This window comes from Lacerta agilis, chromosome 6 (genome assembly GCF_009819535.1).
Source record: "Lacerta agilis isolate rLacAgi1 chromosome 6, rLacAgi1.pri, whole genome shotgun sequence".
NCBI classification, from domain to species: domain Eukaryota; kingdom Metazoa; phylum Chordata; class Lepidosauria; order Squamata; family Lacertidae; genus Lacerta; species Lacerta agilis.
This window is the reverse complement of record NC_046317.1, coordinates 55008076-55030536: the sequence shown is the minus strand read 5'-3', so window position 1 is coordinate 55030536 and position 22461 is coordinate 55008076. Positions and strand designations below refer to the sequence as shown.

General features: G+C 43.9%; 1 protein-coding gene across 4 annotated transcripts in view; it reads right to left on the bottom strand.

Annotated features, from left to right (window-relative positions):
- Positions 1-22461, bottom strand: part of CNTN2 (contactin 2) — a 56871-nt gene that overhangs the window by 11736 nt on the left and 22674 nt on the right. For all 4 annotated transcript variants that reach the window (XM_033152790.1, XM_033152788.1, XM_033152791.1 and 1 more), the window contains exons 2-11: positions 20917-21031; positions 13958-14102; positions 11790-11965; positions 10033-10128; positions 7245-7454; positions 6104-6203; positions 4916-5091; positions 4114-4250; positions 2216-2345; positions 840-990 (exon numbers count right to left, since the gene is read on the bottom strand). In XM_033152790.1, the coding sequence (XP_033008681.1) occupies positions 840-990; positions 2216-2345; positions 4114-4250; positions 4916-5091; positions 6104-6203; positions 7245-7454; positions 10033-10128; positions 11790-11965; positions 13958-14102; positions 20917-20971 (1376 nt within the window). In that variant the 5' untranslated portion in view covers positions 20972-21031. The remainder of the gene's footprint in view (positions 1-839; positions 991-2215; positions 2346-4113; positions 4251-4915; positions 5092-6103; positions 6204-7244; positions 7455-10032; positions 10129-11789; positions 11966-13957; positions 14103-20916; positions 21032-22461) is intronic.

Here is a 22461-nt window from a genome sequence, read left to right as displayed (position 1 = left end):
CAAGCTGCAGTTAACAGTGCAGCAAACAACTGGATAACTATGTTATTTTACAAGCAAACAAGCAACTCTAGTTACTTTTGGAAGTTTTAAATCAGCAGGCTAGGATATCAGACAGTAGCTATGATTAACTTTCACCAAAAAAAATACATGTCCTTACTTTTAAATCATTGGATAAGATATACATGTAAAGCTGAATACTCCCACATATGAAATACACTTATTTAAAGGATGTTGCCATTTTTCTGCCTCAAGCTGCTTGAATGTGATGTGATTCCAGCTTACATTCTTATTGTGCAAATCCTCTAGGGATACTGTTCTATGTACAAGCTGTTTAAGGATTGGCAATTGTCCACCACTCTTCTAACCATCTGGGAAATCATCTTGAGTAGCAGGGAGGACACTCCTTCGCAGTTTCAACACCACTTCTTGCTTGCTAGATTTTCATAGTAAATGTTGGTGATGCTTCAAAATCCAAGCAGCCTAGCACAACTGAAGTGCTGAATAAAAACCTCTCACATTCATGCACAAATCATGCTTTTCCGTCAAGCTGCCATTCGGACAACAGATATCACTGCCCTCCCCCCCCCCCCAAAAAAAACAATTCAAGAGGCTTAGAGCAGAGCCACCACGCAAGAAGATGCTGCTTCTGAAGAATCAATCCTAAGGAGACTTGCCCCACTGAACACACCGGGACACCCTTCCAAGTAAACATGCATGGGATCGGTTCCACACAATAAATTTAAGCTAACCAGAAGCCAGCAGGATAATGGCACTGAGAAGGGACTGCATGCTCAAAGCTACTTAGTCTTAGCTAGGAACTAGCTTAAGGGTCCTCATACCTAGAGCTATTGCTCAGAAGCTCAGTCCCTTTGGTCCAGAGTATAATGGCCTTTGGTGCAGCTCTTGGCTGGCAGTGGATAATGATTTCTCCGCCTCGAGCTGCTGGTATTAGTCGCCTCACGGGATTTAGCCGAAAATCTGGAGCAAAGGCTAAAGGGGAAAATAAAATGATTAAGTAGGTTTTACAAATGCTGAGCCCTGGGAATGGTAAAGGCAAGCTTCCTGTAGATTCTATAATAGTGCAAAAGTAACACGATAACATATTTCACGGCTTCTGTTAAATAAAGTTGCCTGTTTGTTACCTGGACACCTAAAGTAATGTTGTAACAGTGAGGTGGCTCAGTGTTTAGTCCAAGTGAGACAAATTTAACTACATAAACCTCCAATTCATTGAACAAAATGCAAATGTGATCATGTTTTACAGTGTGAAAATCAGCATGCTGCAAGTTCAGATCTCTGAAGCCCAAAAAGTCTGAAACTGAACACTTTGAAGAATAAAATGTCCAAACCTAAGCTTTATTAATACTTCAAAATAGCTACATCTTAAATTTTGAACAGAAAGATTACTGATTCCAAGTGTAATTTCAAAGTCAGAACTTTAAAACTCAAAACCCCAGAAGTCATTGAATCTGAAACTGATTGAAATGTGTGCTCAATGTCTAAGAGGGCAGCTGCCTGTTTCTGTTCAGTCCTGTCAACGCAAATGAGCCAGAAATACACACAGTTAATAAAATTTATAGTACTAAACAACAATATAGGGGAACATGTTGTGGCTAATTAGAGAAGTTTAATTCACCTCTATTCATCTTACATCAGACTGAATTCACATACCAATATGGATTTAAAAGTCTGCTAGTTTACTATGCATGTAAGCATATTTCAGTCTTGGCTGCGACAGTGCCTTGATCTTTGAGAAAAACCAACTGAGATTGGCCATAAATACTGTATTGCCCCATAACCTAAGCAGATGTTGACATTTCAAATTAAAACCATTTGAGGTTTCTTAGATTTTTCTTGCCACTGAAACTGCTAGAATACAATCTGTTAACAGCAGTCCTCCAGGACTATAGAAAATAAAATGTTAAAAATGAAATTCACCATTAAGCAATATGGCAAAGTATTAGGCCCGTCCATTATCTTACTGCTTTTTAGATAGGGAATCTGCCAATATTTAAGACTAAAATCCAAGCATTATTACTAGTGAGCAAGTCCCATTCAACACACAGGGCTCACTTCTGAGCAATCATGCCATAATTCAGTTGCACAATCCTTCATTTTGCATTTTCAAAAAAACCCGTCTTAGGTTTGGAGAAATAACCTCCTTTCTAAAGCATATCGGTATTGCCCAGACAATCCACAGAAATCCAGAACATACCTTGCACAGCCAATTCAGCACTTGCATAAATGCTGCCATGCTTGTTCTCTCCGACACACTGGTACATCCCCGAGTCCTCCATTGTTAACTTTAAAATTCTCAAATCCCCACTATTCACTTCAATGCGATTCTGTGCAAACAAGCGGATTAGGTGGTTAGATCACAACACAGAGCATGAAATGCAAGTGCTATATACACAGATGTGAGTTTCAGTAGAGAACATCAAATTACCTCTCTCAGTGCTGACACGGTTGTGCTGCTCAACACATTTGCCCTATTCTGTGCCTGCTGCCACTCATGTGTCTCTGTGCGTATGACTAGAGGGCATGGTTAGCCTCTGGCCTATGGGCACTCCAAATGTGGTCCTTCGGTCCTTCTTTCTGGCCCCAGGGAGTCTCTTTAGGCCATGGTCTGTCACCAAGGCCATGACCCCTCACTGTTCCTCATCAGGTTGTCCTGACTGGAAAGTTTCATTGAAAGGTGACCGTGCCTCTTGTTTGAATGGAGAGATGTGTATTTGTTGTAATGTGTTTGTGTATAGAAAACTCTGCCTTTTTCTTTGCTGGAATTCAGCCTACCAAACACAGGTAAGAGACATTAACCTTTCTGTCAACTTTTGCCTCTGGCCCTGCCTTCAGTTGGTATACAGCCCTTGGAAAGTTGTCTATAGATACAGACCAAGTAAGTAAAACTTTAATACGAAATAGGCTTATGGTACATAGCTTGCTCTGTATTTTTATCATGTATTTCTCTGAAGGGTAACAAGGATTTCTGTATTTAAAGCCCTTCCTTTGTTTTCTGATCTGCTCTTGGAAAAGTCATACAATGTTAGCTAATATGTGAACTCCAAAGTCCACTACCCTTTCATGTAAGTCTCTCGGCTTTAGTACAACTTTGGATTAATCCTTATTCTTTAAGCTTTCTGCCTTTGCATCAAAAGCCCTTCAGTTAAAATATCCCCTAACAATCCAAATTAACATGTTTCCTTATTACCCAGTTATAGCTCATTCACATCTTAAGTGCCACTAACTCTTGCTGAGTAAATACCGACTGTGATTAATGGGAAGATAGTCCGGAATGTGAGCGAAACCAAATTGTGGCATTATTCATTAACAATTGTGTGATTATTTTAAAGAAAAACATATAGCAAATGCTGGGGAGACGGGATTTAGACTGGGACCCCAAAGGGGCATTTAACCCTTGGTGGCGGTTCAAATCCAGACTACCCTGCACAGCTGCTACTTGCAGCTTGGAGGAAACATCCCTTTGGTGCAAGAACCAGAACAAAATCCTCCTCTCCCCCTACATAGTTCTGATCCAGATCAGTCTTCCCCACAGCTACTTACTACTTCTTAATTATTACTTTTTAAAATCATACAACTGCTAAGTGCATTCATAATGTCACATCTAGTTTGGGCCTAAGAACCTAACCAGGAGAAATGAGCATTTGAGGTTGTTTCCAGGTAGCTACTGGCTTGAGTTTACAGAATTGACAACAGGTGGCTGAACACAGTACTGTAGGGAGAGTCCACTGGTCTACCTACCTCAGCACTATCATCATTGACTAATAGTTGCTCTCTAGGACAGGGGACTTTCCCAGCCTGACCTGGAGATGCTGGGGATTGAACATGGGACCTTTTGAATGCAGGGCAGATGTTCTACCTCTGAATCATGGCCCTAAGAATGCTCAATCCTTTCTCTTGACCTTAATATGGCAGCTTCTAAGTTTTCTATTAGTTAGTTAGTGGCAGATAGCCTGCTTTGTACTTTCAACTGTGGTTTTCGTTGCTCCCATCGTTTAAACAGGTTTCATATTTATTATTGCATTTTTATGTGGCATTTATATTTTGTACCCCACCTACAAAAGGTAACCACAATGCCAGTGACAGATGGGATACCTGAGAGGTTAAGGGCTGCCCGTTCCGTAGCCATTTGACAGTAGGCCTTGGCTTGCCAGCTGCAGCACAACTCCAGCGAAGGTCTGCTCCGATGTCAGCCTCTTTGTCTGAGATGACCTTCAGCCATTCTGGCTGAGCTATAAAAAGAACAAGAAGAGAATGGGATGTATGCACTTCATACAGGAAGCAGTGCGAGATTTGTGCTGCTCAAGTTGTGGTGGGAATTTATTACAATGTGCGACCCCTAACATACCACATTTCATTTCCAAAACATTGATTTTTTAAAAAATATGGGGAAAACATGTGACTTGGAGGTTCACAGATTTGCACAGCCCATCTCAGCCCTAGATTCTGCAGATTATTCCATCCTTAAAAGGTAAAGGTAAGGGGACCCCTGACCATTAGGTCCAGTCGTGTCCGACTCTGGGGTTGCGGTGCTCATCTCTCTTTACTGGCCGAGGGAGCCGGCGTACTGCTTCCGGGTCATGTGGCCAGCATGACTAAGCCGCTTCTGGTGAACTTAGTCATTCCATCCTTAGGGATCCCTTATTTCATTGTTATGGTTTAGCTTTCCACCCACCCTGTGCACTATTTGGGAAATATGAAAAGCACAGAGAAAGGTTTAGGAGGGACCTCCAACTCTCTTTTCATTTGGATCAATATACTAGGAAAGATGTAGAGCTGATGGCTGCATGTCAGGGGATTGCTGGGAGCTCCAACTATGCTGCCCCAAGCATTCTAAGGATGGGTGGGATAATAAAAGGATAAGATATTTGTGAAGGAACCTCCAGGAGTGCTTTACCTTGGATGATGATGCGGCCCCGATAGGTGTCTTTTCCTTGGGCATTTTCAGCTTCACACTCATAAGTGCCTTCATCTTCAAAGCCAATCTCCTTAAACTGTAGAAGGGGCTCCGTTGTGATCCACTCAGAGGATTGGCTACCGTCCAACTTCCGCCATTTTATTTGAGGGACAGGGCTAGATTGTAAATAAACTTCTGTAAAAGGGCACTTCAAGCTTCAGGATCAATGCAACAGCAACAAACAGTGGAATCCAGTGCAATTCAATTATTTCCCTTTCCTCCTTGTGAGCCTCATGACTTTCATTCTTTAAACTAGCCAAGCTTTTCTCTTTGACCTGTTAGTAAACTATCATTCTCTCAACCCACACCTTAATTTATAGAAACAAGAGTTCTGCTGGCATTCAAGTCTTCTTGCAAATCATATCCTCTTGATGGGGGGGGGAATCACTACCACCTACCCACCTGCGAATCTCAGTTTGGTGTGGTCTTTGCACATGCTCAGAGGCACTCTTTTAATTTATTACACCATCCATTTTAAGGCAAATGCATAACATTAAAAACAGATTCTGGTGAGTTCGGGAGCAGCCTATGCACTGCTTTGGTGGGGTGGGCAGTGCTATGGCGCCTTCCTCTTGACACCAGAATCAATACTGCTTACCTGGATGGGGCAGGGCCACCCAGGTGCACTGGCAGCACCTGGTTGCCTCCATCTGTGCACCCAGGCAGCCCTGAATTCGCTGCTGCCCTGCACCATCCAGGTAAGTGGCAGCAGTACCAGTGCTGGGAGGCTGACTCCACATCACCACACCAGCCACTCCTGGGTGGGTACTAGCTCAAACTAGTCAACATTTACTGTCCAACACCCAAAAGTCATCCAAAGGAGAAAACAGTTTTCAGATTATTAAAAACCTCACTCGCAGACAGGGCAAAGGAGTAAAATAGATGGGGAATAGGGCTTCATCAAATGCATGCTTGGCTATGTTCCAGATAATGCAGGCTAAGAGCCTATGATCCTCGAACTTTCTCCAGTTTCTCTGATATTTCAAATAGCAGTTCTCTTCTTCCTTCCTCTTCTGCATTCTTGTTCCTCAGAACAGAGTCTACAATATTCAGCTCATAACTACGTTGTCCTGCAACTTTTCTGTTGTCACCAGCGAGAGGTTAAAGGCAATTGACACAAGTACTCACTTCCCAAAGGCAAAACATTCCAAAGCCACCAGCTGCCCGGCCAGAGCATAAGTGTCAGAGGGAAACTTGGCTTTAATACTGGGAGCAAACGGCCTGGAATCTGTGGGAAGGGGGACAATAGGTTGAGAGCTGTAAAGCTACCAATGCAGGATGTTGCAAAGCACAGGCCTCCAAAATGACTCATCTTCAAAAAAAGTGCACGTTTGAAACCCAAGAAGTTAAGTTCAGCATTTACTTCTTTGTGTTCTTGCAGAGCCAGTTTTTACATTACTGGTGTGGCACAGCCGTGGCTGCCACACAGCCATCACCCACACTGCTCTGACATAGCTTGTGATGGAAGAGGAGAGCGATGAGTAAGGAAATCCTGGTCCACCTCTGTTCCATCTAGTTCAGTGTCATCTACACCAGCATCCATCAGCCTGATGCCCTCCAGATGTTTTTGTCAGCAGCTCCCATCACACTTGACCATTGGCTGGATGACTGAGGCAGATGAGAGTAGGAGCCCAACAACATCTAGAGTACACCAGGGTGGGAAAGGCTGGGATAGACTGACAGCCACTGGCTCTCCAAGGTTTTAGACAGGAGTCTTTCCCAGCCCAACCTGGAGACATGAAGGATCAAACTGGAACCTGCTACATGCAAAGCATGTAGGCTACCACACCATTGAGCTACAGCAGATCCCCCTGAGGTGGCCTTAGGCCAGCCACTCTCTCTTAACCTGTCCCAACCTAATCTGCTATATGGGGATGGTAAGAATGACCTACCTCTCCACCCACAAAAAAAATTCAGATCACCAAAGCTACTGGTTGGCTCCAAGGAGGAGGACTCAGATTTCAGCACAGATGGCCAGGAAATAAGCACTGAATATCACCCAGCTGCATGGAAGGCTCCCCATCCCCCACGAATCGTACAACACGGGACCCTCTGTAATCAGGGACCATGGCATCTTGCAGTCCCAAGTAGGCAAGGAACCTCTCATAGGACACCATACATGGCTGGCAGGTATGTTTGGCTTGGTGGGTCACAGGCTCTGCAGGCCTACTTCAGAAATGCCTGCATCTAGAGTTGGCCCTCCTAGGGCATCTCTCAGAGGGATCTGTTCAACTGGGCTTCCATCATTGAGGGTCGCCAGTGCACTAACCTTCTCTAAGAAGATTGAGCTGAGAAACTTTGCTAAAGACACTCTTCTGAATGGAATCAATCTGGCCAGTGACAAAGCAGGAGTAGTTGCCAAGGTCAGAGGCCTCTGTCTTAGCAATGTAAAGGTTTCCCGTTTTTTGGGAGATGAAACGCCTTCCGTCTGCTGGGATGAAGTTGGGGAATTCGTTCACAAACCAGCGGTATGCAAGTCCTGTGTGCAAAGGGAGAGAGAGGGAGAGGATGAAACACTGGCTGCTCTGTATCAGAGTGACGCTCTGAGGCTGACCTCGGTACACTATTTCCCAGACTGAGACACAAACTAAGTCCAGTAGCTATTCATTCACTCTGAACAAAGAAACAAAAGTGAGCGTATTTGTTGTTATTCTAGAGGGGATGTACAATGCTCCCACAATGTTCATTTTTAGAGAACTGAACCCAGTGCCCTCCAATTTCTTGACAAGAACTTTGGACCTGCTATTGGTTTCTTCCTTTACTACTTCCGACTCCTCATAGCACAGATTGTGGGCTAAAGTTCAACAGTCCTGTGGGTCTCAGCCAGAGGTTTCTCAAAGTTTTCCATACCAGAATTCCCTTTCTTCCGCCCACACCCCACAAGAGATCTCTTCTCATTCACATGCTCTTTCCCTTCCTTCCTTATGTGCACTGCAACCCCCCACCCACCCAGTAATAATCATGCCGTCCCCTGATAACCAAAACATGTAGAGTGGAAGGTAGAGATGAACTGAAATCACAGATTCGCCTATCTACAAAGAGCATTAATGATGCAATTTCTGCAATATCAGTTTCTGGCATGAAATCGACAGCAATTATTTTCATTGTTTCCTGGGAGAATTCCAGAATTCACAGCCGCAGCCTGAGATGAACAGAGCAATTCATGCTTCTTAGAGAACACTTCACATTTCAGCTGCCTGTACATACAAGAAAGCATGGGACGTAATAAAGCAAGACCTACTGTGAGTAAAGGTAAAGGTAAAGGGACCTCTGACCATTAGGTCCAGTCATGTCCGACTCTGGGATTATGGCACTCATCTCGCGTTACTGGCCGAGGGAGCTGGTGTACAAAGCCACTTCTGGTGAACCAGAGCAGTGCACGGAAATGCCGTTTACCTTCCTACTGGTACCTATTTATCTACTTGCACTTTGATGTGCTTTTGAACTGCTAGGTGGGCAGGAGCTGGGACCGAGCAACGGGAGCTCACCCCATTGCGGGGATTCGAACCACCAACCTTCTGATCAGCAAGCCCCAGGCTCTGTGGTTGACCCATTTAAATGAATGAACCTAAGTTAAACAGATAAATTACTTTCTATGAGTCCACTCTGAGTAGGACTAGCATTGAATACCATCCCATGGCAACTGCTGTTTACACTTGATAAGCAGGTTATTGCTTCAACCATAAAGACCAGGCACAACTTAGGGCCTCTCTTTGCCCACTGCTTTCCCTAAACCTGCAGTTTAGAGGGTTATTGGGTTTTCCATGGACTGCCATTTGTTCCAATTTAGAACAAAAGAGGTTTTCCAAGAGACAGTGGCAGGGCAAAGGGAAAACTGCTCAGACCTATATGAACAAATTGGAAAAGTTGGATCTTTCTTTCTTTCTTTCTTTCTTTCTTTCTTTCTTTCTTTCTTCTTTCTTTCTTCTTTCTTTCTTTCTTTCTTTCTTTTCTTCTTTCCCTTCCTTCCTTCCTTCCTTCCTTCCTTCCTTCCTTCCTTCCTTCCTTTCCTTCCTTCTCTTCCTTCTCAAAGACAATGTAATTACAATATGGATTCCATTATATTATAAATGGTAACCATTAATCAAACAGAGAGACATTTAGATGCAATACATTTCTCCTTTGGATAGAACCTTGGTAGTTTATCAATTTCTGCTATGCTGAAGTCTGGCTTAAGCATTTCTGGTGTAGAAAACAATGGCAGCACATTTCCAGTATTTTGCAAGGATAATTGTTGCCACAAATTTAAAAAAAACAATGGTGATTTTAACAGCAAAAGGAGGACATGATTACATAAGGTGTGGAGAAAGTGGATAGTTTTCTCCCTTTCTCATAATATTAGAAACTCAGGGCCATCTAATAAAACAGAAAGTTGGAAGATTCAGGACAGTCAAAAGAAAGTACTTCTTCACAGTTCACTATGGAATATAGGGCTATCAAGGGTTCCTAGCCATAACAGCTATGTTCTGCCTCCATGTTCGAAGGCATTAATGATTCTGAGTACCAGTTGCTGGAAGCCACGGGGTGGGAGAATGCCTTGCTTGCCGGTTTCACACAGCCATCTAGTTGGCCACTGTGAGAGCACGATGCTGGACTAGGTGGAACAGATGGCCTGATCCAGAAGGATATTCTTAGGTTCGTATGAATTAACTACCAAACAAGGTAATAATGGCCACCACACTTTAAAAGAGAATTAGACGAATTCATGGAAGATAAGTTTATCAATGACTGCTAGCCCAAATGGCGATGTTCTGCTCCAACGTTTGAGACAACATGCCTCTGAATACCAAATGTTTGGAACTGAAAGTAGAGACGGCGCTGTTGCACTCATGTCCTGCTTATGGGCTTTCCATGGGCATCTGTTTGACCGCTTTGAGAACAGGCTATTGAACTAGATGGGCCTTAGGCTTATCCAGCAGAATTCTTATTATATTCTCATTAAAGGAATCGCTTTGTCCAAATTGCTAAACACGATTATGTATGGGTTTATAACATTAGCTATCTCTGTCATTTGATGGATTGAGAATATGGTTTCTAGTGCGCTGTTATTGTCTCACCTGGGTAATGGGGAGGTGGGCTGCAAGTAAACATCACCCCCCAGCCCTCCGTAACCCTCACGGGGTCTCGCTCCTCTGTAGAGAATTCCTGCAAAACTAAACACAAGAAATGAGTGGAGGTGATGAAACATGAGCTATGAAAGCCTAACAATCTTATAAATTAGATCTTTCTCTGCTCAGAGAGAAATGATGCTAGTTACAGGCAATCATGCTTCCATCATATCAAAAGGAAATTAAATTGAGAGAGTAACGGCAGATGGCATCAGCAACAGCACTCAGAAAATGTGCTGGGAATGAACTAGCTAAATCAATACTATTCCCAGTGTAATTTCTATCTATCTATCTTTTTCAAACGTATATTCAGCCATTTTGGTCATCAGTGGCTCCTAAAAATGGCTTACAATTTTTTAAAAAATACACACACAAAAGCAAAAACCCAAGATTAAAACATGTGAACACCACAATGGACAAGCAATAAAACATCAAAGTAGCAGCACCAAGATAAACAATTTAGAAGGACTCAAGCCTCTGTTGTATGAAAGGAAATGCTTTTGCTGTCTTTCAAAAAGCCATTGGTAAATCTGTCTGCTAAACCACACTGGGTAATCAATTTTACAGAGTGGCACCGCCAAAAAGACCCTACCCCTCACGTGAGAAGTCTGAGGAATACGTAAAATTCATACAGAATATCACTTGATGACCTAAGCAAAGAGGAGGAGACAATCCCTGAGGTAACATGGAACTAGGGCTGAAAGGTTAAAAATACAACCCAGTTTTGTCTGGAAAGTAACAGGAAGCCAGAATCAGAAATAAGCTCCTGGCAGCTGGCACTAGTTCCCAGCCAAGCTGCCCCAGAACAACCGCATTTCCTAAACACACTCAGATTCAGCATTATGCATTCAGCAGTGATGGAGCTTCTCACATCCATGTACACATCAAAATAGCTCATGTCTTTAGCATCTTGGCTGAAGTCACATAACCCTTGTGGTAATAATAATAATAATAATAATAATAATAATAATAATAATATATTTATTTATGCTCCATTCATTTATGCTCCCAACAGAATATTAAAAACATGATAAAACATCAAACATTAAAAACTTCCCTAAACAGGGTTGCCTTCAGATGTCTTCTAAAAGTCAGATAGTTGGTAAAAGTTCCCTTTATAAAACATACTTCAAGAACTTTAACCTGGTTATGCTTGGAGCTCTTACAACACCACCACACCACCCTTCTCTTGCTCAGTAAAATGTTAGTCAGTTTTAATCCATGCTGCTGTCCAGCATTTGGCCCTCCTGAAATAGCTGTGATATCCATGGGCCACCTCACTCTCCTTAGAGGGGCAATGTTCAGAACCATTATCCAAGTGCCTGAATTCCCACAGGACAATGAAAGGGACTGGTGTCCTCATTCGTGTCCCCCCCCCTTGTTTGTCCTCCACTGTCCTCATCTAAACGCAGATCCCTTTGGGCAAATAGAAGGGATCATGCCGACCATTTGGGCACCCTGAGCGGCTCCCTCAAGTCCCCAGCCTCCTCTATTACCCCATCCCTGCTGCTCAGCCTGCTCAATTTGTATGATTTCTGAGGGCACATGCCAGTGTATCCAATTTCTCGGTGCTTCACTGCCCCCCTGGCTGTGATGCTGCCAGGGAACCATGGGTGGCACATTGCTTGGCTCCCTTCTGTTTTATTCCTCTTCTGCACCAAATTGTCTTCAGAAAATCCACTTGAGAACATCAACGGGTGACTTACAGCCAAAGCGAATGGAAGCTTCTCTGCTGACTACTGTGCCCACGGAGTTGGATGCCACACACTGGTAGGACCCAGTGTCTTTGGCTTTCACTGGGTTGCTGATCACCAGGTTGCCCCCATTCAACCTATAACGGGAATCTGGCTCTATTTTGATCTCTGTGCCATTCATCTTCCACCTGCCAAGACAATGGTATTTGGTTGGAGTGGGGGAAAAGAACAGAGTCATCACAGCTGCACATTAACATTGTCCTGAATAACAACACACACTGGCATTTATGACGTACACAAAAACCCTCAATAGGACCTATTGTAGGACAGTGGCTGAAAGGCGGATGCTGTCTCAGTAGCTACAATGCCAGCCCAGTAATCAGTGGGAGAAATGGCTGCACTTTATCGAATACTAAAGAAAATCCAAATCTCAATGATTATTCTAAGAGATAAGACCCTTTAGGCTGTGTTTTATCTCACCAGGAAGCACATCACTCACTAGGGTTGGCCTCAGCATCTCTGACTGGGTTTGTTTGATACTGCTATAAATTATTTAACTTTGCTCTGCAGGCCTTTCTGCTTTCCAGATCTAGTCTTTTGAAAAATGCTCTCTCAATTTGCCCTATCCTGTTCATGGATAGGGACCCTTCAGCAGCGCCCAACCATTGCTATTCTGCTTCCAGAGTGGAATAGCAACGCTATTCCCAGACTTCTGTAAGGAGGCCCACTTTCCCCAGCTCCAAACATTTGGGAAGGACACTTTTCATTGAGACCATTGTGTACAGGGAAAGAGTTAAAGCAGGCATAGGCAAACTCGGCCCTCCAGATGTTTTTGGCCTACAACTCCCATGATCCCTAGCTAACAGGACCAGCAGTCAGGGATGATGGGAATTGTAGTCCCGAAACATCTGGAAGGCCGAGTTTGCCTATGCCTGGGTTAAAGACTCCTTTCCCCTTCATTGCACTCTGAGTCATGATTCCAAACCCCAACTACAACTGGGGTGGGAAAGAAAAATAGCCAGCGTAAAAGAAAAAGGACTTAGAAAGGGAAGTGTTGGAGTGGATTCATAGAGAGAAGAGACAGACCAGAGAGAGAAAATAACTACAGAGAGGGTGGGGAACCTATTTCAGCCTGAGGGCTCAGTTGGCCACCTAGTCCAACCCCCTGCAATGCAGCAATCCTGCCCACAGCTGTCCCCAGGTGGCCTCGAACCACCAACCTTCTGATTAACAGCCAGACGCAGTGACCCATTGCACCACAGTTGCACGAACAGAAGACGACTTATCTGCAGTCTTGGGCCTGTGATGCTTAGATCAGAGATTCCTTTGCCTAATGCTTCAGAGCATATCTCCAATCTAACATTAGATTTTAATCACGAGAACTTAGTAGATGTGCCAACTGAGCCATTAGTCAAAGTAAGGCGAGTAATGATAAAAGTCAGAAAATGACATGGAATGATTGGCAGGTGGACAGGGCTTATTGGGACAGGCTTGGTTGGCAAGATTGAGGGATGTGGTGGGCCACATTAAGCATTTGGACCAGAGGCCCCCCACTGATGAGTTAGAGCAGGCTTCTTCAAACTTGGCCCTCCAGATGTTTTTTGGCCTACAACTCCCATGATTCCTAGCTAGCAGGACCAGTGGTCAGGGATGATGGGAATTGTAGCCTCAAAACATCTGGAGGGCCGAGTTTGAGGAAGCCTGAGTTAGAACAACCTACCCAGGCCAGAATAGCAATGTAACAGACCATTTATGTTTGGTGAATTAAGCAATTATTCCACTGAGCTAAAATACCCTAAAGTTTTCTGAACTCAAAGGTGGGGAGGAAGCTGAGTAGGGAAATAATGAAACAGAGCTCAAACCAACATACTTACAGTAGTCTGCAATCCTATATGCACTTTCCAGAGAATCAGCCCCATTGAACTCTGCAGGACTTAGTCTTGAGTATAGGATTGCCCTGTTTAGAATCCCATGGATGTCAACTGGAGCGAGTTAGAATGCGCTCTATTTTCGTTTAATTCAATGGGACATAAAATGCTTGCCTTTGGTCCCTGAGATGAATGGGCAGGACAGCAGGGTATGTGTAAATGCAAAACAACAACAAACCATTGTCATACGCTTGTGTATATCACAGCCATAGGCTTTCCAACAAAAACGCTGCTATGATCACATAACCTCACCTATAGGTCGCAGGAGGGCTGGCTCGTGCTTGGCAAACCAACAGTATTTGCTCCTCTGTTGATCCTTCTGGAAAGATGATGTTACGTGGTTGTTCTTCAAAGATTGGTCCATAGTTCCTTAGAGTACTCTCTGTTGGCCTCAAGACTGCATGAGAAGGTGAAAGAAATCTGAAATGCTCAGACTGAGTACAGAACTGATGCAGTAGGAAACACTTAATCAAAATGATAGCTGCTGCGAACTCTCCAGCCTCAGCATTCCACCCAACAGAAAGAGGTGTTGTGATGCTCAAAACCTTGCAAAACTGTATTTCAGCATACTGCTTCACCTGCTTTGCATTTCCTATCCTTCAGGACTCGCACAGCAAGCACAGGCCCTTTGCAGTGGTGGCCTCATGTCAACAGAACTCAATCTCAAAGGATGCACATAAGCTCTTTCTAAAGAGGCCTCCAATAAGTTTTTATTTTGATCTGCTTTTTGTTAAAGACACTGGGGAAGGTTTTAAATGGTTGTAGTTCTCGATGTCATATAATGCTAAACTTCCACTTGTTTTATCTGGATTGCTGAGTTGATCTGGAGGTATTATATATATACTGCTCTTTAATGCAACATTCCACATTAAATTTATATGTTATGTGGTTGTCATGATCCTGATGATGCTGGTTGTGTATTACCTTAAGAGGGCTTTTGTTTTGAAAGGGGGCATAAAAATTCTGAAATAAAATCAAATACTGAACTTACCTGAATATTGAACTGACATAGATAGATTAAATCAACCATTTATAGCGATCCTAAGTTATTTACAATAACCATGTAAAAAATCCTAAAATGCTGGCCGGTTGAGGTTCTTAGTTAGAGTTGCAAGATCTTCTTCCGAAGATAGGACCCATGCCTATTTGCTGAGGCAAGATGCAAGAGCTTGTCTCAGGGTAGACCACAGCTCAGTGATAGAACATCTGCTTTGTACACAGCAAGTCCCAGGTTCAATCCCTGGTATCTCCAGGTAGGGCCAGAAGATATTCCTACCCCAAACTCTGGAGTGCATTTACTAAATGGATCAATGAACAAGATGGAGCCATGCTCTGACTTGGCGCAAGGCACATCCATAAATTCCAGCTGCTGACACATCATTAGACTTGCTTCTGTGCACATCTGAATTTTCAGTTGCAAAGTCAGAAAGAAGCCAGGATCACCTATGACTGAGGTATAGGATGCAAGTTGCCTTTTCATATTATATCTGCCTTCGCTCATGTTAATTCTCCCCACCCACCAGTTTTTAGTAATCAAAATATATCACAAAAAGAAGCTGTTCATCCATCTTTGTTTCAATGTGAACGGTTAGACAGGCATATGCTGCGTCACAAAGCTTTGCGGCTCCTCAAAACGAAATCTGTTTCAGACCCACCCAGCTTTCAATCATCGGCAAAGCTGTAGTAGCCGGGGTGGGAAAAAGAAACTCTGTGCTGCATCCCTGACTCATTGCCATTATCTTGAAAGCGCCTGTTCTGCCACTTGAAACCAATTCCCAAACCTAGCTAGTCTGTTTCATTATGTGATGAGATTAGAGCTCTATGAAGCCAGTAGGCTGGCGGGAGGGAGGCTCCCGAGTGGTTTAGAATGGAGTTATTTGCCATCTCACCAGTTCGTTCTCTCCCTCCTTTGTTGCAATGGACAGGATGGGATTGTTTCAAACTTGCTGTTCCCACAAGCACCATATTTTACGCAAGAGTGGCTTCTGACTGGGGGAAAGACCAGCAGGACAAAAGTTCAGGTTCACCATCCCCTTGACTTGGAGATCTCTTATTTTATGTCTGGGCTGTTTCAGCTTATGCACAGGAAAAAGTGTGTGTGTGGGGGGGAGCACACTAACCTAGTTTCTGCAGCTGCCTAGACATTAGCCAATTATACATCGCAGCCACCTCATGCAGTGCTAAGCTAAGCCAGTTATTTTATTATGTGTAGCTAGCAGGGACCGATCTATGTTGGGCCACACACCCCGCTTTGCTGAATGACCGCTCCCCACATCAAATGGGGGGGTGCCTTTTGCGTGGTCGTGCGCAGGCCCCCAGATCCAGTGCAGCTCCTAGTAGTTCGGGTTGGCTTCATCCTCCCCAGGCTGGGGAGGATGAAGTCAAGGATCACAAGGTGATATACATGGTTCCCCTCCTCCCCTTTTCATCCTCACAACAACCCTGTGAGGTAGGTTAGGCTAAGAGATGGTGACTGACCCAAGGTCACCCAGTGAGCTTCATAAGCGAGTGAGGATTCGAACCCTGGTCTCCCAGGTCACAGTCCAGCATTCTAACCATTACGTCACACTATTGTCAGTTCCACATTCAATGCACATTTAAAGCACCTGGCTTTCAACAAAGAGGTACCATAGTTTACCTCTCATAGAGCTACAGTTCTCAGGATTGCTTGTGGGAAAGCCATGCGCTTTAATTGTATGGTGTGGATGTGACCAAACGAAAAGGGGTTTGTTGATTGTATGGAATACATCTGCATGTATGTCAATAATGGGCTCCCCACCACCTTTTTTCCGTGGTGGTGGGGGTACTTTGGTAACGTCCACACGTCCACGCACCACTTGTGCTGATAACAAATAACGCTGGATTAATTGAAAACAACAAAAAGATAAAACAATAACAGCGATGAAAGGCTCTTTTGCTCCTACTTGAGCCTGGGAAGAGGTATGTTTATCCTGTCTCAGCTGGAAGTGGCTTTGTCCTTGACACTGACGGGGCAGCAGAACAATAAGGATGCAATATTGACTTAAGGAAGATTGTAATCTGCTAATGACATTCCAGTATCTAAAAGCAGATGTACTTAAAGCTCAGAGTCATTTGTGGGGCGGGTGGCTGTCGGGGGGGGGGGAGGGTGCAAGGGCAGAAAGGGACAGGATTCACGGAGGGTACTCAAAACGCAATAAATAATTCATGATAATTGCAAGATATTTTGCGTTCAAAAGCCCTGTTTGTTAAACCTCAAGCTCCTGGTTCCAAATATCAGGGGAGTGGTGTTTTTTTTTTTCTTCTAAAGAAGATTGCAGAAGCAAACCTGGCTAATCTCCCATTTAATTCTGCCCAAACTCTGCCTTCCCTGGCCGCGTCCCCTGTTGCCCTCGTCATATGTCTGTGCAAGGGCCGTGGAGTACAAGCTGTCAGGTATTGATCTTGGAGCATGCAAGATTGGCCAAGTGTGCCCACCTGAGATTTCAAGGTGTCTGGGTGAAATGACAACATGTGATTCGAAGAGAAGGTGGGTGCAGGTGTGATGGAAGGGCAGCCTGCGTTTGCGGCACGTCCTAGGGAAGGAAATGTGGAGGCAACGTAAAATAAAATTCTCATGGTCAGTGTGTTGCCTTTTCCAGTTACCACATCTGCTGTGTTGACTGGAGCATGGCTGGAGCAGCCGTGCGTGAGCTACTGGAGGACCACATCATGCCACCAGTGGCAAAGAGAGAGAAAGATCGATAGGACAGACAGTACAAGAGACTGTGAAATCCTGTGCCGTTCAGCAGTAGCTTGATGTGCAGTTAAAAAAAAAAAGAGCAGGTAATAAATGACTACCCATTCTTTGTGTGCCAACGTTTAGTTGCTCATTCCTGTATATTATCAATGCACTATAAAGGCAGAGCTGTAGAGACTGGGTGAAAAACTGGCAACCCTACCAGCAGCCTACTTTATGGGGAAGCAAAGCTGTAGTTCTGAGGAAGGTATACGAAGCTCTCTTCCTCTGAAAGGAAAGGGGCACCATCACTCATGCAACAGCTCCATCACACTGATGTCTACCAGTTGGCTCTTTGTGGCTCAGACAGCATTTAGTACTCACAAGCAGATCCATTTTTTTGAAATATTGGATTATTCAAACCTATGTATAGCCCATGAAGTCAGAAATAACAGGCAGAATAAATACAGCTACTGCTCAGACTGGCTTAAAGTTCCAAGATGAACACAAAGCAGTAAATACAGTGCTTAAGACTTACGCACCCTTGCAAGGGAGTAAAGGGCCTCACCTCTGAGTAAACTCATTTAGAAGTGTGTTGTAAGATTGCACTCCTAAGCACACTGACTTGGGAGAAAGCACCGTAGAATGCAGTGCAGTTTACCTGAATTTTGGCATACGAAAAGAGAAGGTATACATGGTTTATAAGAAAACCAGAACAGATCTAAAGAGAAGCTCTCACAATGATGGATATATCTTCAGCCAGTAACACTGTGATGTTTCTGAGGCTTCTTCTTCAGAGCTATTTCTAGACTCCCTCGAACAATTATTTTGCACTTGTTTACCATAAAATCTTATCGCTGCATTACACAAGAGCTTCAGTCCTCTCTAGCCGAAGTTTGCCAGTATTGTACAACAAAACAGAGGCGTAAAGGGTTTTGTCTAAGGTTTGCAACAATGCTTTCAGATCTAAACACAGAAGAACAGCAAGCCTATCAATTTATAGTCTCTATCAATTTATAGAATAATTCAACTCCTATTTCCTCAACTCTGACTGTGTAAGAGTTTGAGGGTGGGAAGGCAACTGGAGCTCCTGCCCAAGGAAAACCTAGCCAAATATTGGTTTTCCTTTCCGAAAAGGCAGTCTTAATTTGGGATACCAAGCTCTAGATATTTTCTCAAATCTCAAAGATAAATCTTAAGCCAACACCATTTTGGGATGAAGCCATTTCCGACCGTCTTCCATCCTGGTTCCTTGTTCATGCTCACAGTGAGAAATTTCCACCCATCCAGCCATCGTTATACTGATCTTTTGTGTCATATGTTAACAGCCATTAGGAAATGCTCCTGTAGGGCTTTGTAGATGACTTATTCCTTATGGTCTCTGCTTGAGCACATACAAGAAAGTCTTCTAAATTCAGCTGGTTAACAGCAAAACCTAGTGTTGCCTTGATGTCGCCAACATATGTGGGTCAGACCAGTTTCCACACAGGCTAATTGCCTCCTGAACTAGGCCAGCCACCTTCCCAAGAGACTCCGGCAACATTAAAAGGTAATTAGATATTTATAAAGGACATCGAAGCAGCCTCTCCCCAAGATGATGAATTAGCTCCAAGTCATTATCTAATTCTCAGTCATCTGAAATGAAAAGCCTTCCCACTGAGAGATCAACCTTTTAAAGTGTAGCCTGAGACATCTAAGAAACAGCAATAGTTTGGATGGAACGGAAAATGGAGATTTGTGCATTAAGGTGAAGGATGGAGAGTACAACCAGTAAAGGGAAGCTGCCGCAGCAAATGGGTCAACGATAATGGCAAAAAACCAGCTTGGTGAGCTAGAGGATGATCCAAGGATAATGTTCAAATAATAGGGGCGTGTTTTGGTTCTGTGTGTACCCCAAATTAAGAGCTGAATTGGTGTGATTCAGGGAAGGCCCCCACATTTCTGAGGCAAAAGTGCAGCTCCCCCAAGGTGCATGAGGAATTTGCTAAATTTCTGAGCTGGTCTGTGGCCTCGGCTCTCCAAAAATACACGGCTGGTTCCCCGCCTGGAGAAATAAAACCAAGCTTATTGGGGAAATGCCCAGAGCTCAAGAGGGGAGAAAGTGGAGAAGTAATGGTTGGGGAATCTTTTGCTTGATGGACAGGGCTAGCTTTTAATCAGAGTGAATTGTTTTCCCAGGGCACTCCAATCACAGTGATTTGGAGCAACAATTAAAAACTGCATACCCTCCCCCAACATGTCAAGGCTGAAAACCGGGACTCACATGAGGTTTTTGGGTGCTGTGCTCTCGCATGAGAGCACAACCTCCCAAAACAGGATGTCCCAATTTAATCGGGACAGTTGAGGGGTATGAAACTGCATTTGTGTTTCACGTGGTTCTATGCCCTCCCTATGCAAGTCAATGGAGGTATCTCAAAGAGCCATCATGGGGGCAGATGCCCACCCCCAGCATTGATTCTTGGGATTACAAGATTATTGCTTGGGGCATGAAACTTTCCCCACGCATATTTCCTGTCCCATCCCTCCTGCCCTTCTCCTGTGGAAGTCAATGCAAATATATTTCTATCTCCTAGGGAGACAAGGTTGTATCCCCTCGGCAACTGTGGAGGATAATGGCAAAAGCCTTGCCCTCAACATTGTTCCTTGGGCAACAGAGTCATAGCTGTCTCTCTCTCTCTGCCCCCCCCCCCCGTGTGTGTGTGTGTGTGTGAGAGAGAGAGAGAGAGAGAGAGAGAGAGAGAGAGAGAGAGAGAGGGACTCTCATCCCAAAACAGTAAAGTCTGCCCTTGCGGGAGAAGCAGAAGGGCTTAGCATGTCTACAAAGGGACTTTTTAAATGCTTGACATTTTACTGTGTCTTTATATTTTTTTGGAAGCTGCCCAGAGTGGGGCAACCCAGTCAGATGGGTGGGGTATTATAACAACAACAACAACAACAACAATTTTCCCTTGTGGATTGGAACCTGGAGCACAGTTTTAAGCAAAGACAGGATGGAAGCAGGTAAGAATTTTTTAAAATGCACACGCAAATTCTGGAGCCTGTGCATCCCCTATCACATACATTGAACATATTGTAAAATGCAACATGCCTTGGTTCACTGACTTGGTTCCCCTAATTCTGGGGTGAGAACCCAGTGGCTGTCAAATATTGCTGGGCTCCAGCTCTCACCATCCCATCGATGATCAGGGATGATGAGAGCTGAAGCCCAGCAGTATCTGAAGGACTCTTGGCTCCCCACCTCTGTCCCAAGCAGCGCATCTAAATGTCATTATCCACCTGCACAATAAATGCAGCAGTCAAATAAACTCCACACTGCAAATATACATAAGCCAAATTACATTTACACAATATATATGGTCAACGATAGAATTCATGTTAGCAGATAATTTCATGTTCTGAATTTTAGTTGAGAGTATGAACAGGATTGTTACTTCACTGGCTTTAGTTCAGTTAGTCTCCAGGCTCAGCCTAAAGCTGATCCTGACCTTTGAGCCAAGATGGAGGAAGCTCTTACCTGTAAAAGAGACGAAGGCTAATGAAAACAAGACAAGCTCCACAGATGCTCCCATTGTAGGCTTCAGAATCTGTGCTACAGTTCAACAAACGGAACGGAGGAGGCGAGTGCAATTCTGTAAGACATGGATGAGTTTACTTGCAACTGGTGAGCAGGAATCAACCTCAAAGAACAGAACTCAAGCTTCCCATTACCTACACTCATTTTAACCACTTAATCTTCATATCAAATGCAGTTTGAGATCTTTATAGTGTTTAAGTTTCCGTCATATTTGATCCTGAAGAGGTACATATTTTTTTTATACAAGTTTTTTTGCGACCTTTATCTAATTCCTGTTTGTTGAGTCTTTGGATGCCAGTTAATTTCTCTGATTCAGTTCTCTTTGCCAACTTCTCTTGTCTTAAACTTCAAGAATAAAAAGCCAGCTGCCTCTTCAGTATCTTCTCTAGCTCCTAAGCTGATTTGTTTATATCCATCATACAAAAAAATAATGTCATCTACAGACATGGGGACACCAGCACAGGTGCAAACAAACCTTGCACAGCCAACCCCCTCACAAAGGACGGCCTGATTGCTTGCCCTGTCTTGGGATTGTGGCCACTTGCCGTACTAATAGTTGTGCCTGCCCCACTCTTCAAAAGGAAGGAGCAGGGTGTGTGTTGCTTTTTGGACCAACGTCTTGGCCATTTATCCTCTTACGTCCCTGTTGAACATTGTAACCTGTAGTTTGCCTTATGTACTGATCTGATTTAAGCATTAAAGCTTTTGGCAGAAGTATAGAGCTGGGAGTTTCAGTTCTTCATTTGGCAGTAAGGACTAGGACCAGAGATAGCCCACCCATGAGAAGGGCTGAGGCAGCTGCCTCAGGTGGTGAAAACACATGAGGTGGCACTCCTCTGGTCACCCCACCACTTCCACCACTGGCAGAGAAGTTGTGCCATTTTCTGGTTTCTCACAAGATCTTGCCAGAGCCCATTGGTGCCAGAGCCCACGCAGGCACTACATATGGGATGCTTCCGTGGGGATGGCGCAGCAGCGGCACTTTCCCAATGTGCCTCAGGTGACAAAATGGGATGCACCACTTTGTGACACTTTGGAAGCAGAGCTGGTATTGCCTCTTGAAAGCAGCCACTATTTTTTATTGAGGCAATGCTTTTTCATATAAGTAATATAGCATTAGCACAATGATAAAGAAGTTTAAAATCAATGATAAAAAACCAACAATCAATTGCTGACAACAAAACATTAGAGGCAAGGATGAGGCACAAAGATACACAACAAATCATATATTATATCAAGATGAATGAAAATCAAGCAACATAACCAAGAAAATATGAGTAGCAAAAGACCGCAAGGTGGAAATATTACGAACTGTCACCAAAAGGTGAATACATTGGTATTATTTGAGAGTCTCTCTCTCTCTCTCTGTCTCTCTCTCTCTCTCCCCCCCCCCAATTTATTGTGTGTCAGTGTTGCCCTAGAATAAATACAAAGTTGAAATGAATGATTCCCGTCTAGATGGATCTTTGGCCTCTTTCAGCTGAC